General features: G+C 41.3%; 2 protein-coding genes across 5 annotated transcripts in view; one reads left to right on the forward strand and one right to left on the reverse strand.

Moving 5' to 3' along the window:
* Positions 1 to 3,801, reverse strand: part of LOC123772182 (protein SREK1IP1) — a 37,725-nt gene extending 33,924 nt beyond the window's left edge. Inside the window, exons 1-2 of one of the 4 annotated variants that reach the window (XM_045765237.2) lie at positions 3,647 to 3,801; positions 92 to 219 (exon numbers count right to left, since the gene is read on the reverse strand). In XM_045765237.2, coding sequence (XP_045621193.1) covers positions 92 to 208 — 117 coding nt within the window. In that variant the 5' untranslated portion in view covers positions 209 to 219; positions 3,647 to 3,801. The other 3 variants (XM_045765238.2, XM_045765240.2, XM_045765239.2) reach the window with 3 other exon arrangements.
* A 650-nt stretch (positions 3,802 to 4,451) lies between these two features.
* On the forward strand, positions 4,452 to 5,243 carry LOC123772278 (mucin-7-like). The gene has a single exon (XM_045765364.2). The coding sequence runs from the start codon at positions 4,452 to 4,454 to the stop codon at positions 5,241 to 5,243; it is 792 nt and encodes a 263-aa protein (XP_045621320.2).
* The last annotated feature ends 10,518 nt before the right edge of the window (positions 5,244 to 15,761 follow it).

Raw genomic sequence — 15,761 nt, forward strand, 5'->3', positions numbered from 1 at the left:
AACACCGTATGCTTAAATAATTCTCCAAATTAAATCATGTGCAAAATCGTTATCAAAAGCTCAGAAAAAACATTCAAATTTACTTGCAAACCTTAACAAAATTTCTGCACTGATATGTAAGATGACCAGGATATCCACATTTCTTGCAAGCTGCTCTCACATCACCACCTCCAGTAGGGCCAATGCGAGCCAACAGTCTATCCTCCATTTTTTACACTTCTGTAATATAAAAATAAAATTTGTAATGTTCAATTACACTCCAAAACATAGCTTTACACCTTCAAATGCTACAAAATAAATTAGCTTGCATTTTAGGACCAACCACTTGGACTGGACAGTAGAGCGATGATTTTGCTTCTTACAGGTTGGTGTTCATTCCCTGACCCTCCAAGTGGTTGGACACCATTCCTTTCTTCTGTCCTATCTTAAATTCTTATCTTCATATCCCTTCCAAGTTCTATATACAATAGTTGTAATGGTTTAGTGCTTTCTCTCGATAATTACCATTACCCTTCAGGTCAAATAACTAATAACATTTTTTTTTTTTTAGATACTGTATATAAAAGAGTTGTTACATTTTTGTACAGCCACTAGTACGCGTAGCGTTTCGGGCAGGTCCCTGGAATACGATCCCCACCGCGAAGAATCGTTTTTACAACCAAGTACACATTTTACTGTTGAGTTAAACAGAGGCTACAGTTAAGGATTTGCGCCCAATAAATCCTCCCCGGCCAGGATACGAACCCATGACAAAGCGCTCGCGGAACGCCAGGCGAGTGTCTTACCACTACACCACGGAGACTGTAATAAGAAGAGACATTAATAAAATGATATGGTATACATAACAGATTTAAGTTGAATTTCAAAATGAGTTTGCAGGAATGCTTTCATACTTCATATTAGGGATGATCTTTCCAACAACAACAACAAAAAGAAGTCCTCTTTTTTTTTTACACAAAACATATCCTAATTTAGCCAAGGGCCACTATCTCTAATGATCATATTTGCCAGTAACTAGAGAAAGTGAGGGTTAGCTCTTTATGAACCACTTCCTAGCATATTGTACATGTAGTGCATTTTAAAACAATGCCTTAATAAAATAAAGAAATGCATTATCTAATATTAAGACAAATAACTGATTGTTTAAAAGTGTATGCGCAGGATATACAGTATACAATATTTCTCTGCTAAAATAGGGGATTTTTGCTCTATATGACAGCCTAAATAATTTGGCCCCAATCGAACCTGTCCAGACCCGGTCAACCTACCCAGCCATGTGCTCTCTTCCTTCGCATGATTTTACAGTGTCACTCTTATTTAATCAACTAATGTACACGGTCATGAATACAAAATAGTTCCCAATGTCTGAACACATAACAGCTAGTAACAATGATACATTTTCTAAAGACAGTGATACTGGCATATCATATGGATCTATACCACTGTAGCTTAAGTTGTCATTCATATTTATCCCTTTCTTACTTGTCAAGGTTCCCCAGTATGGGACATGTAAAGCTAACTTTTTTTATTTTCCTCAATTTTGCAATGTTGTTGTTTTGCTAAACACACTTATTTACACTGCTATATCACCACTAGGGTCACTACTCTAGGTCACCGAGGAAGTTGTGACATCACAGACACCACAGCACTCTGTGGACACATATCCACATTTCCAAATAATGCAGCACCCTAAGGGCATGTAGCCAAGCTACACACTTCCCTAAATACTCTAAGGTTTATTATTCAAACAATTTTCAAATTAATCTTGAGAAAGCACTGTACATTTGTTAATATGATCACAGTTACAAATTATGTGTAACAGTATACAGAACTATATAAGCAAGTAGGTAGCCAAAAGTGGTGGCTGTATCATGACCCTGGTACCCTCCGGACTCACCTGGCCACAGGCACCTTCTCCCCCCATACACACTCCAGCCTCACCTGGCCACAGGCACCTTCTCCCCCCCCCACACTCGAGCCTCACCTGGCCACAGGCACCTTCTCCCCCCATACACACTCCAGCCTCACCTGGCCACAGGCACCTTCTCCCCCCATACACACTCCAGCCTCACCTGGCCACAGGCACCTTCTCCCCCCATACACACTCCAGCCTCACCTGGCCACAGGCACCTTCTCCCCCCATACACACTCCAGCCTCACCTGGCCACAGGCACCTTCTCCCCCCATACACACTCCAGCCTCACCTGGCCACAGGCACCTTCTCCCCCCATACACACTCCAGCCTCACCTGGCCACAGGCACCTTCTCCCCCCATACACACTCCAGCCTCACCTGGCCACAGGCACCTTCTCCCCCCATACACACTCCAGCCTCACCTGGCCACAGGCACACCACCCCCTCCCCAAGACTCCAGCCTCACTTGGCCACAGGCACACCACCCCCTCCCCAAGACTCCAGCCTCACCTGGCCACAGGCACACCACCCCCTCCCCAAGACTCCAGCCTCACCTGGCCACAGGCACACCACCCCCTCCCCAAGACTCCAGCCTCACCTGGCCACAGGCACACCACCCCCTCCCCAAGACTCCAGCCTCACCTGGCCACAGGCACACCACCCCCTCCCCAAGACTCCAGCCTCACCTGGCCACAGGCACACCACCCCCTCCCCAAGACTCCAGCCTGACCTGGCCACAGGCACACCACCCCCTCCCCAAGACTCCAGCCTGACCTGGCCACAGGCACACCACCCCCTCCCCAAGACTCCAGCCTCACCTGGCCACAGGCACACCACCCCCTCCCCAAGACTCCAGCCTTACCTGGCCACAGGCACACCACCCCCTCCCCAAGACTCCAGCCTCACCTGGCCACAGGCACACCACCCCCTCCCCAAGACTCCAGCCTCACCTGGCCACAGGCACACCACCCCCTCCCCAAGACTCCAGCCTCACCTGGCCACAGGCACACCACCCCCTCCCCAAGACTCCAGCCTCACCTGGCCACAGGCACACCACCCCCTCCCCAAGACTCCAGCCTTACCTGGCCACAGGCACACCACCCCCTCCCCAAGACTCCAGCCTTACCTGGCCACAGGCACACCACCCCCTCCCCAAGACTCCAGCCTCACCTGGCCACAGGCACACCACCCCCTCCCCAAGACTCCAGCCTCACCTGGCCACAGGCACACCACCCCCTCCCCAAGACTCCAGCCTCACCTGGCCACAGGCACACCACCCCCTCCCCAAGACTCCAGCCTCACCTGGCCACAAGCACCTTCTCCCCCCCACACTCGAGCCTCACCTGGCCACAAGCTCCCCCAAGACTCCAGCCTTGTCTGGACCTACACTCCAGCAGTGAATGGATCACTTATCTCATGAATGGTCACCTTGAGAAAAAAATGTATATTATGTATATTATATATATTATATATATACATAATAATTATATATAAATATATATTATATATAATGTTTGTATAAACTGTAATTCTAAGTCTCAAATACCTTTTCTCTACTATCACGTACACTTTGATATATAATAATAAAAAAAAAACTCAGATTAGTGGATATTATTTGGTGTAACGTTGGCAGAAAAAGCTGTTTAACCTGCAGTAACAGTAAACGAATGTCATACTAAGGTTAGTGATAACGAGTAAAGGTACTGGTAATGGAAGCTCAGCCTCCAGCCACCTGTGGAGCAGCTAAGTCCGTCGAGCACACACTGGCAGGTGCTTCTCTCCCTGTGCAATATGTGCAGCTTGCAGGAAGTACTCCCGAGCACACCCGACCTCGGCTGCACACTTGTAAACACTTTTCAAAACTGTCCCCATCGAAAATTCGAGAAAGATCCGGTCAAATATATATAGGTCGCTGGCACCTCAACTTGTTTTACTTTTACTCAAAAGATGGCGTTGATATATCCTGCGGGGGCGTCCCCCCCCCCGCAATCAACACAGAAATATCCCCAGTCCCCGTTTAAGATATAAGAATGATTCAAAATTTTATAACTAGCTCATCAAGATTGTAACTTGCTTAGCTAAATGAATTGTGGGGTTCAGTCCCTGAGCCCCACAATTTAAGTGGGGCTATGTGCCCCTGTAACCCTTTACTACAACCGACCACAGGATGGGTATGGGGGTGCATAATAAATGAACTAAATTAACTAACTAAAGGATATAAGATATTTATTCAGGTAAAGGTACATACTTTGAAAATGAGTTACAAACATAATGTCGGATTAATAGATAGAGCTAGTATTTACAATGTCTGAAGCCACTATAATACGCGCACCGTTTCAAAATGAGGAAGCCAATAGGCCTCCCATGAAATGCACAAGATGCGGAAAGGAGGGTGTTAATGCCTGGCATTATGAATGCAGTCGGGGACGACGCAAACACCCCCCTGGCCACAAACTCAGCTGGGAGTGGACCCACCCGCTTAGTGCAACCTGCTACTGAAGCACCAGCTGACCCCCGACGCTGCGCCTGAGGAGACCATGGCAACCTCATCTCCCCTGAGTGGTACTGCTCCAGCTGACTCTGATGCTGCACCTGGGGAGACCATCACGACCACATCTCCCCTGAGTGGTACTGCTCCAGCTGACTCTGATGCTGCACCTGGGGAGACCATCACGACCACATCTCCTCCCCTGAGTGGTACTGCTCCAGCTGACTCTGATGCTGCACCTGGGGAGACCATCACGACCACATCTCCTCCCCTGAGTGGTGCTGCTCCAGCTGACTCTGATGCTGCACCTGGGGAGACCATCACGACCACATCTCCTCCCCTGAGTGGTACTGCTCCAGCTGACTCTGATGCTGCACCTGGGGAGACCATCACGACCACATCTCCTCCCCTGAGTGGTGCTGCTCCAGCTGACTCTGATGCTGCACCTGGGGAGACCATCACGACCACATCTCCTCCCCTGAGTGGTGCTGCTCCAGCTGACTCTGATGCTGCACCTGGGGAGACCATCACGACCACATCTCCTCCCCTGAGTGGTACTGCTCCAGCTGACTCTGATGCTGCACCTGGGGAGACCATCACGACCACATCTCCCCTGAGTGGTACTGCTCCAGCTGACTCTGATGCTGCACCTGGGGAGACCATCACGACCACAGCTCCCCTGAGTGGTGCTGCTCCAGGTGACTCTGATGCTGCACCTGGGGAGACCATCACGACCACATCTCCTCCCCTGAGTGGTGATTCACAGGAACTGAGTGAAAAAATGGATAATATTGGAAAAACTCCAGTTGATTCTCGGGTCAATTGGTCATCGTCTCAATGACCAAAAAAAAACTTACACAACAATCACAATAGATCAAATTCAAATTTAAAATTTTATGCAGGTAAAAGTACATACATAGAAGATGAGTTACAAACATAATGTTGGATTTATAGATAAGAACATAAGAACATAAGAACAAAGGTAACTGCAGAAGGCCTATTGGCCCATACGAGGCAGCTCCTATTCTATAACCACCCAATCCCACTCATATACTTGTCCAACCCGTGCTTGAAACAATCGAGGGACCCCACCTCCACAATGTTACGCGGCAATTGGTTCCACAAATCAACAACCCTGTTACTGAACCAGTATTTACCCAAGTCTTTCCTAAATCTAAACTTATCCAATTTATACCCATTGTTTCGTGTTCTGTCCTGTGTTGATACTTTTAATACCCTATTAATATCCCCCCGGTTATGTCCATTCATCCACTTGTAAACCTCTATCATGTCACCCCTAACTCTTCGCCTTTCCAGTGAATGCAACTTAAGCTTTGTTAATCTTTCTTCATATGAAAGATTTCTAATTTGGGGAATTAACTTAGTCATCCTACGCTGGACACGTTCAAGTGAATTAATATCCATTCTATAATATGGCGACCAAAACTGAACTGCATAATCTAAATGGGGCCTAACTAGAGCAAGATATAGCTTGAGAACCACACCAGGTGTCTTGTTACTAACGCTGCGATTAATAAATCCAAGTGTCCGATTTGCCTTATTACGAACATTTATGCATTGATCTTTTTGTTTTAAATTCTTACTAATCATAACTCCCAGATCCCTTTCGCAATCCGACTTCGCAATCACAACACCATCTAGCTCGTATCTTGTAACTCTATCATCATTACCTAACCTCAGAACTTTACATTTATCAGCATTAAACTGCATCTGCCAATCCTTTGACCATTTCAAAACCCTATCTAGATCAACTTGAAGTGATAGTGAGTCCTCCTCCGAATTAATTTCCCTACCGATTTTCGTATCATCGGCAAATTTGCAAATGTTGCTACTCAAACCTGAATCTAAATCATTTATATATATTATAAACAACAGAGGTCCCAGGACAGAGCCTTGAGGCACTCCACTTACAACATTTTCCCACTCTGACTTGATTCCATTTATACTAACTCTCTGTTTCCTTTGGTATAGCCATGCCCTAATCCAGCTTAATATAGCACCCCCAATACCATGAGACTCTATCTTTTTAATCAGTCTTTCATGTGGCACTGTATCAAAAGCTTTGCTAAAGTCAAGGTATACAACATCGCAATCCTTACCACTATCAACTGCCTCAACAATGCTAGAATAAAAAGATAACAAATTTGTTAAACATGAACGGCCATTTATAAAACCATGTTGCGACTCAATTATTAAATTATGTTTTTCAAGATGAAGACGAATTTTATTTGCTATTATAGATTCGAGTAACTTTCCCACAATAGACGTTAGGCTAATTGGTCGATAGTTAGACGCAAGTGATCTATCTCCTTTCTTAAAAACTGGTATCACATTAGCAACTTTCCAAAACTCTGGCACTCTGCCTGACTCTATTGATTTATTAAATATGGTTGACAGTGGGTCACAAAGCTCCTCTTTGCATTCTTTAAGCACCCTGGCAAACACTTCATCCGGCCCTGGGGATTTGTTTGGTTTGAGTTTTACTATTTGTTTAAGAACATCCTCCCTGGTAACTGTTAAACTCGTCAACCTGTCCTCGTCCCCACCCACATAGACTTGTTCGGCTGAAGGCATATTGTTAAGTTCCTCTTTAGTAAATACAGATACAAAATATTTATTAAAAATACTACTCATCTCTTCATCACTATCTGTTATTTGACCTGTCTCAGTTTTTAATGGACCTATCCTTTCCCTAGTCTTAGTACGATATAACTGAAAAAATCCTTTAGGATTTGTCTTTGCTTGCCCTGCTATGCGAACTTCATAGTTTCTTTTTGCTTTCCTTATCTCTTTTTTAACATTTCTAACCAGTTGTACGAATTCCTGTTCTAAAGTGACCTCCCCATTTTTAATCCTTTTGTTCCAAGCTCTCTTTTTACCTATAAGGTTCTTCAAATTCTTTGTTATCCACTTTGGGTCATTAGTATTCGATCTATTCAATTTGTATGGTATACTACGTTCCTGTGCTTTGTTTAGAATATTCTTAAATAAGTTATATATTGAATCCACATCGAAATCCCCATTTAAGTCACCTATCGCTGGGTTCATGTCTCGCTCCAAGACCGGCCCACACCCCATACCCAAGACTTTCCAATCAATTTGACCCAAAAAATTTCTTAGGCTATTAAAATCAGCTTTACGAAAATCTGGCACTTTAACAGAATTTTCTCCTACTGGTCTATTCCATTCTATGCTAAATCTGATTTCTTTGTGATCACTGCTCCCTAGCTCACTCCCTATTTCGATGTCATTAATTTGCGTTTCCCTGTTAGTTAACACTAAATCTAAAATATTATTTTCCCGTGTTGGTTCCTTAATGTGTTGCGTAAGAAAGCAATCGTCAATTAATTCTAGAAAATCTTCTGCTTCACTATTCCCTGTTTTGTTCAACCAGTTTATTCCGCTAAAATTAAAGTCACCCATGACATAAATACTGTTAGATCTAGATGCTCTAGATATTTCATCCCATAGATGCTTTGCTTCCATTCTGTCTAAATTTGGTGGCCTATATATTACTCCTATTATAATATTATTAGCTTTTTCGTTTAATTCAATCCAAATAGTTTCTGTGTGTGGCTCTGTTTTGATTCCCTCTTTGAGACTACATTTCAAATTGTCCCTAACATATATGGCTACTCCACCTCCTCGTCTAATATATCTATCTGTGTGAAATAGTTTAAATCCATATATTTGATATTCAGCTAATAGTTCTCTATTTTCTACATTCATCCACGTTTCGGTAAGTGCAATAATATCTATTTTTTCTGTGCAGACAAGAGCATTTAATTCGTTAATTTTATTTCTTAGACTTCTACTGTTAGTGTAATATACCCTAAGTGAATTGTTATTTTGCGGACCTTCTCTTTCCCTGGTCGTTTTGCCAATTCCTTTCTCCCACAAACACATACTTTTATTACCTCCTTCCTCCAAATCAATTCCCATACCTCTATCTACTAACAGTTTAAACCCAAACAAACACCTCTAACCACTTCTTCTAACGAGTTCGCAACAGCAACAACCCCAGCTCTCGATAGATGCACCCCATCACGAGCATACATTTCATTTCTTCCATAGAAGTGTTCCCAGTTGTCTATGAAAGATATTGCATTTGATTTGCAATATCTTTCCAGCCGGCAATTGACACCAAGTGCCCTCGATATCCATTCATTTCCCACTCCCTTTCTTGGAAGGGATACCTTGAGGTTACCTTGAGGTGCTTCCGGGGCTTAGCGTCCCCGCGGCCCGGTCGTCGACCAGGCCTCCTGGTTGCCGGACTGATCAACCAGGCTGTTGGACGCGGCTGCTCGCAGCCTGACGTACGAGTCACAGCCTGGTTGATCAGATATCCTTTGGAGGTGCTTATCCAGTTCTCTCTTGAACACTGTGAGGGGTCGGCCAGTTATGCCCCTTATGTGTAGTGGAAGCGTGTTGAACAGTCTCGGACCTCTGATGTTGATAGAGTTCTCTCTCAGAGTACCAGTTGCACCTCTGTTTTTTAACGGGGGTATTCTGCACATCCTGCCATGTCTCTGGTCTCATGTGATGTTATTTCTGTGTGCAGGTTTGGGACCAGCCCCTCTAATATTTTCCACGTGTAAATTATTATGTACCTCTCCCGCCTGCGCTCAAGGGAGTATAATAAGTTTTAGGCTCTTTAGTCGGTCCCAATAGTTTAGATGTTTTACTGAGTGGATTCTAGCAGTAAAGGATCTCTGCACGCTCTCCAGGTCAGTAATTTCTCCAGCTTTGAAAGGGGCTGTCATTGTGCAGCAGTACTCCACTCTAGAGAGCACAAGCGTTTTGAAAAGTATCATCATCGGTATAGCATCTCTAGTGTGAAAAGTTCTTGTTATCCAACCTGTCATTTTTCTTGCAGTTGTGACGGCTACTTTATTGTGTTCTTTAAAGGTAAGGTCTTCCGACCTTAGGAAGATAAGTATTGTATGTACTAGATAGGGCTAGTACATACAATACCTAAAGCCACTAATACGCATGGCGTTCCGGGCAAGGTGTGGGGGAAAAAAAGACAGACTAAAACTTAATAGTAATTGAGATTAAAGTATAAATTGTGTTAAAAAAAAGGAATAATAAAAAAGGGGGGGAACATGGCAGAAATCAGCAATTGTACAAGTTGTTCAACAAATAGCATTGTTTAAAACAGTAAGACATTGTATTTGTGCTGCTTTTTCATCTATGTTTTCATTTCTTGTTTTCATTCTACTCATTATGTTCAATTAGTATTAAGCTTGTCATTTAAGTTTATCATGCCCGAAACGCTTTGCGTAATAGTGGCTTTAGGCATTGTATGTATGTATGTATGTATGTATGTATGTACATGGGTTGGCATTTAGGGGGTAAGGAAGGTTACATGGAGTTAGTTAGGTTAAAGTTAATTAAAGTTAGTTAAAGACAGTACCTCTCTCAACCAGTTTAAGTTAAAAACGAAGCACTACCTAATAAATTCCCTGTAACCTACCTTACCCCTCTGTTGTCAACCCATGTATGTTTTTTTTTTTTTTCAAAACAACGCTGTTTGAATGTAATTTTCTGTCATAATTTGTAATTGTATTTGTGCTGCTTTTTCAACCATGTTCCCCCCTCTTTTACCTCTATTTTTATTTGTTCTCAACACATTTTATTCTTTTTACCCATTAGTTTTAAGCTTTAGTCATTAATGTTTTTCCTGCCCGAAACGCTTTGCGTAATAGTGGCTTTAGGCATTGTATGTACTAGCTCTATCTATTAACCCAACAAACTTTGTAAAATCTCTTTATGTATGTACCTTACCTAAATAAAAATTATTATTATTATTATTATTATTATTATTATTATTATTATTATTATTATTATTATTATTATTATTATTATTATTATTATTATTATTATTATTATTATTATAGGTCTCTCCAAGTTCGAGGAGTCACTTGCCAAGAAATCGGAGGCAAAGAGACAGAGAAGGAAAGCCGGTAGCCAGGAAGACAAGTCAGAATCGGACATCGTTTGTGCTCGGTGTGGGATGGACTGCCACTCTGGGATTGGCCTCATCAGTCACACCAGACGCTGCACCAGGATTGACAACTAGGGCGCAACTCCATAGTCTCCCGAGACTGAAGGATGCCTACTACAACAAGTTAGGGGGATGATAAAACAAACAGAAATGGTTCGATTTTTGTAAAATACCTCAGGAAAAACAATATCAGCTTGGGCTGATCTCTAATTTGCTTCTTGGGTGGAAAGGGAGGGATTAAAATTGGAAGGGGGTGTAATCTCCCAAGGTGCAGGAAAGTGCCGTTGTTGACTCATCTAATGTCACTCATCTCTCAGGTGGAAGGTTTGATTATGTAATAGGTCACGGTGTCTTAGACACTGCTGTCCACGGATCTCTAGTGCAAGAGGTAATTAGTGATCAGCATGCCATACTTAGCATATACACAACCAAAGATGTTAATTCACGACATTATGACAGGACAACAGTTAACATCCCTGACAATCTAAACATGCACTTCAAGCGCAAAATATACGATTCGTATCAGTCATATGAATTTACCAATGTCAATGCTCTATATGAGGACCTTTTTAATGAAATAACACAGTACTATGTCATATAGGAGAAACCTAAGGGACCAAGAACCAAGAATAAAGGACAGCAGTGCTTCTGTGACTCACGCCTGAAGTTTATGCATGATCAGGTACTACATGTCAACTTTTTTTTGCAGGGATATTCCTGCGCGAGCCCTAAGCCTCTGGCTGGCCCACTAATTGTTGCTTGTTTCTGTTTTACTTGGCGGAATATGAGTATTTATGACTCGTATGGTCGCTTCAGTAAGATTTTGTCTCATGTGTTTAACAACTTCTTCTGGTCTGTTGAATCTAAGTTGAAATCTTATTGGGTTTGTAACTGTGCACTTGTGTTAGATAATGTTCTAGTGGTCTGTCGAGCATTTCTTCACAGTGCTGACATTTCCTCTCATCTTCCGAAACCTGTAAGCCTTTTTCCCATGCACATGGGTATTCAAGCCTAATGCGATGTAAGTGTACTTCTGTTGTTCTACTGCTCCCTGTCATCAAACTAAGTGGTTCGTAGTTGGTTGAAATCTCGTACCAACCCGCAGATCCTGATGTTCCAACTGCTGTATTGTGGTCACTGTACATCTTTTGCATTGCTCTGTTTGTAATTACTTTCTTAATCTGTGATAGACTGCACTCAACATCTCCTTTAAAGGCAGATTCTTTGGCTAACTTATCAGCTCTATCATGCATTCGGAGACCACATGAAATGGACTCTGTTACCATCTTTAATAATTTTGTTGTATATGATCAACCACAAGTACAGTTTCTGAATTAAACCACTGACTTAAAATAAATTCAGCTTTGATATTCCAAGAGTACGACTTAATCAAACTAGAAATGCTCTACAAATCAAGGGACCCAGAATGTGGAATGACCTTCCCAAACATGTTAAAGACTGTACCTCTCTCAACCAGTTTAAGATAAAAACGAAACACTGCCTAATAAATTCCCTGTAACCTACCTTACCCCTCTATTGTCAACCCATGTCTGTTTTCTTAAACGACGCTGTTTGTCGACCTAATTGTATTTGTGCTGCTTTTTTAGCCATGTTTCCCCCTTTTTTATCTGTATTTTTATTTGTTCTCAACACATTTTATTCTTTATACTCAATTAGTATTAAGTTTTAGTCATTAGTGTTTTTCCTGCCCGAAACGCTTTGCGTAATAGTGGCTTTAAATCAAAATCAAATCAAATCAAATGTTTATTTAGGTAAGGTACATACATACAAGAGATTTTACAAAGAGTGATGGATTTATAGATAGGGCTAGTACATACAATGCCTAAAGCCATTATTACGCAAAGCGTTTCGGGCATGAAAAACTTAAATGACTAAAGCTTAATACTAATTGAACATAAAGAATAAAACGAGTTGAGAACAAATAAAAAAAGAGATAAAAAAGGGGGGAACATGGCTGAAAAAGCAGCACAATTACAATTCTGTCGACAAACAGCGCAATTTAAAAAAAACAGACATTGGTTGACAATAGAGGTGTAAGGTAGGTTACAGGGAATTTATTAGGTATAGCTTCGTTTTTATCTTAAACTGGTTGAGAGAGGTACAGTCTTTAACATGGAAGGTCATTCCACATTCTGGGTCCCTTGATTTGTAGAGATTTCTAGTTTGATTAAGTCGTACTCTAGGAATATCAAAACTGTATTTATTTCTGGTGTGGTGCTCATGGGTTCTGTTACAACCTTCTATGAAGCTTTTAAGGTCAGGATTGGCATTACAGTTCAGCGTTTTATATATGTATAATACACATGAGAGAATGTGCAGTGACTTAATATCTAACATATTCAGAGATTTGAGTAGGGGTACCGAGGCATTGTATGTACTAGCTCCATCTATAAATCGATCAATTTATGTAAAATCTCTTGCATGTTTGTACCTTACCTGAATATATATTTTTTTTATTTTATTTTACATATGTGGAGAGCTAGTGTCACAATTGATATGTTTGTTCTGCACACCGCCATCTATTCAGTGGGCAGCGGTGGATATGTTACAATCACTTAGTTACTACCTACAGTTAGCAAACTGGGGATGTTTGGCCAAGATTTCTGGTAGCAGATCATTTTGAATTAAATATTTACACATCTCTGGAACATTTGCTATAGAATTTTCTCTGAATTCACGTATCTTTTCGCACTCCAGCAGAGAAAACAAAGATACTAAATCGGTGCCCACCCAGGCAGGGAGGAGCTGTTCGCAAGATGCAACTGTATTATTGATGGCTTGACTATGTTAACAGATTTAAATACCTTGGCCTTGATGTGCCGCTGTTTGGTTCTGTTTTATTCAGACTCTGCCGTCAGTGTAATGAGAGGCCCAGAGCTCTCAAGGCTTATGCAGGTTATCACTCAGGCTATGGTGCCAATGTTAGAATAGTCAAAATGATATATCTTGCATACATCAGATCTTTAGTGGATTATGCTGCACTTCTGCTTGTCTTGATGCCTGAAAGAAAGTGTAGCGTACGATTATGTTATGTTGTTGGGAAGATTGGATACACGGTGTTTAGTGGGTTTTCATATTTATTTAGTAGTCTTGGATACAGCAGTGTCGTAGACGTTGAGACGGAGCTTGGAGCAGAGCAGAGAGCTGAGTGAGGTTGGAGTCGTGGAGCTCTATGTGGGAGAGCGTTGTAGCTCGATGCGGTCCTAATCTGCTGTCTGTTCTGTGTCGAAACTTATTTATTTATTTATTTATGCATATACAAGAATGTACATAAGGAATGTGAGGATACAAATATGGTAATTACAGTCTTGTAAAGCCACTAGCACGCGCAGCGTTTCGGGCAGGTCCTTAATCTAAGAAAATTTTAAGGAGGTAAATACTTGCAAAATTATAGACAAAAAATGATAACAGATTACATGAAATGAAAAAAAAGATGAGAGAAAATTGTAGGTACAGTATATTAAAGCACATAGGTAGCTAAGATTGATTGCAATGACAGCTTGAATGGTAGTTGACAAAAAAAAATTGGTAGGCATAATACAGCAGAAACAATATAAGATTGGTTGCAATGACAGCTTGAATGGTAGTTGACAAAAATTGGTAGTCACAATACAGCATATGGCTAGCACATAAAAGAAGACAGCAATGAACACAATGATAAGGTTGTTTGAAATTACATAAGAAATTAGGAGATTGGGTAACACTAGGTACAGAGCAAATTTAAAGCTCAGTGTAGGAAACTAAGAAGATGAAGTTAGGTACTTTTTGGTTTTGCTTTTAAATAAGGCAAAAGTTTTACAGTTTTTCAATTCACTAGGGAGTGAGTTCCATAAACTAGGTCCCTTAATTTGCATAGAGTGTTTACACAGATTAAGTTTGACCCTGGGGATATCAAAGAGATATTTATTTCTGGTGTGGTGATAATGGGTCCTATTACATCTGTCCAGGGAGAGTTTCAGAGCATGGTTTGCATTTAAGAACAGGGTTTTGTAAATGTAGTTGACACAAGAGAATGTGTGGAGGGAGTTAATATTTAGCAAGTTTAGGGATTTAAACAAGGGAGCTGAGTGTTGTCTGAAAGCTGAGTTAGTTATCATTCTGATAGCAGATTTTTGCTGTGTGATGATGGGCTTAAGGTGGTTTGCAGTGGTAGACCCCCATGCACAGATACCATAATTAAGATAGGGGTAAATTAGTGCATAATATAGTGAGAGGAGAGCAGAGTTAGGAACATAATATCTGATTTTGGAGAGTATACCAACTGTCTTAGAGACTTTCTTAGTTATGTGTTGAATGTGGGTGCTGAAGTTGAGTCTCTTGTCTAGGAATAGGCCAAGAAACTTGCCATCATCTTTATTACTGATGTTAATGTTGTCTATCTGTAGCTGAATTGCATTTGATGATTTGCTTCCAAATAAGATGTAGTAAGTCTTTTCGATGTTTAATGTTAGTTTGTTCGTTGACATCCATAAGTGGACTTTTTTTAATTCATTATTCACAACATTATTTAGTGTATGTGGGTTGAGGTTTGAATAGATAAGAGTAGTATCGTCAGCAAACAGTATAGGTTTGAGAATATTAGAGACATTAGGCAGATCGTTTATATATATAAGAAATAGAAGAGGTCCTAAGATGCTGCCCTGTGGCACTCCAACGGTAATTGGTAGAGTGGACGAAGTTGTATCATTGATGGTAGTAACTGTAGCGTCTTGGGGTCGATTAGAACTGCATACGCCGAGTGCTACATTCTTAACTGTGGAAATTGTACCATTGGTTATTCTCATATCACTTGCTTATATTCGGTGACTACATCTCAGCTTCCTCCACTAGGAAAGGAGGATGGAAGAACTGTTACCTGTAATTAGGGAAGAGATTATAGCTTTTGCAATTAGTGCTAATTAGTTACGCCATTAAGCTAATGAGAAGTTGGAGTGAGTATATCGTTTGTACTCGCTACAAAAGCTTTGAGGGCTTGAAAAATTGCAGAACGAAGCCTTGAGGATATAATCCTTGGGTGCCCTCGTACCACAAAGAAACCTAACATACCCAATCTCCCAATCTTTATGTACCCAATTCGAACATCTTTACCATTGTGATCATTGCTGTCTTCTTATATGTGCTATCAATCTGCTGTATGGTGTCTATTAATCTTATTTAAATTACCAATCAAGCTGTCAATGTAATCAATCAGAGCTTTAATATAACAATGTGCTTTAATATACTTACTTATCTCTCTCATCTCATTTTTCTCTTGTAATGTATCTTTCGTTTATCAATTCTGATTGAAATTACCTACTTAAAATTATCTGC

This window comes from Procambarus clarkii, chromosome 69 (genome assembly GCF_040958095.1).
Source record: "Procambarus clarkii isolate CNS0578487 chromosome 69, FALCON_Pclarkii_2.0, whole genome shotgun sequence".
Lineage (NCBI taxonomy): Eukaryota > Metazoa > Arthropoda > Malacostraca > Decapoda > Cambaridae > Procambarus > Procambarus clarkii.

Excerpts from the sequence above, each read along its gene's own strand:
- LOC123772278 (XM_045765364.2), top strand. The coding sequence starts at position 4,452 with ATGGCAACCTCATCTCCCCTGAGTGGTACTGCTCCAGCTGACTCTGAT.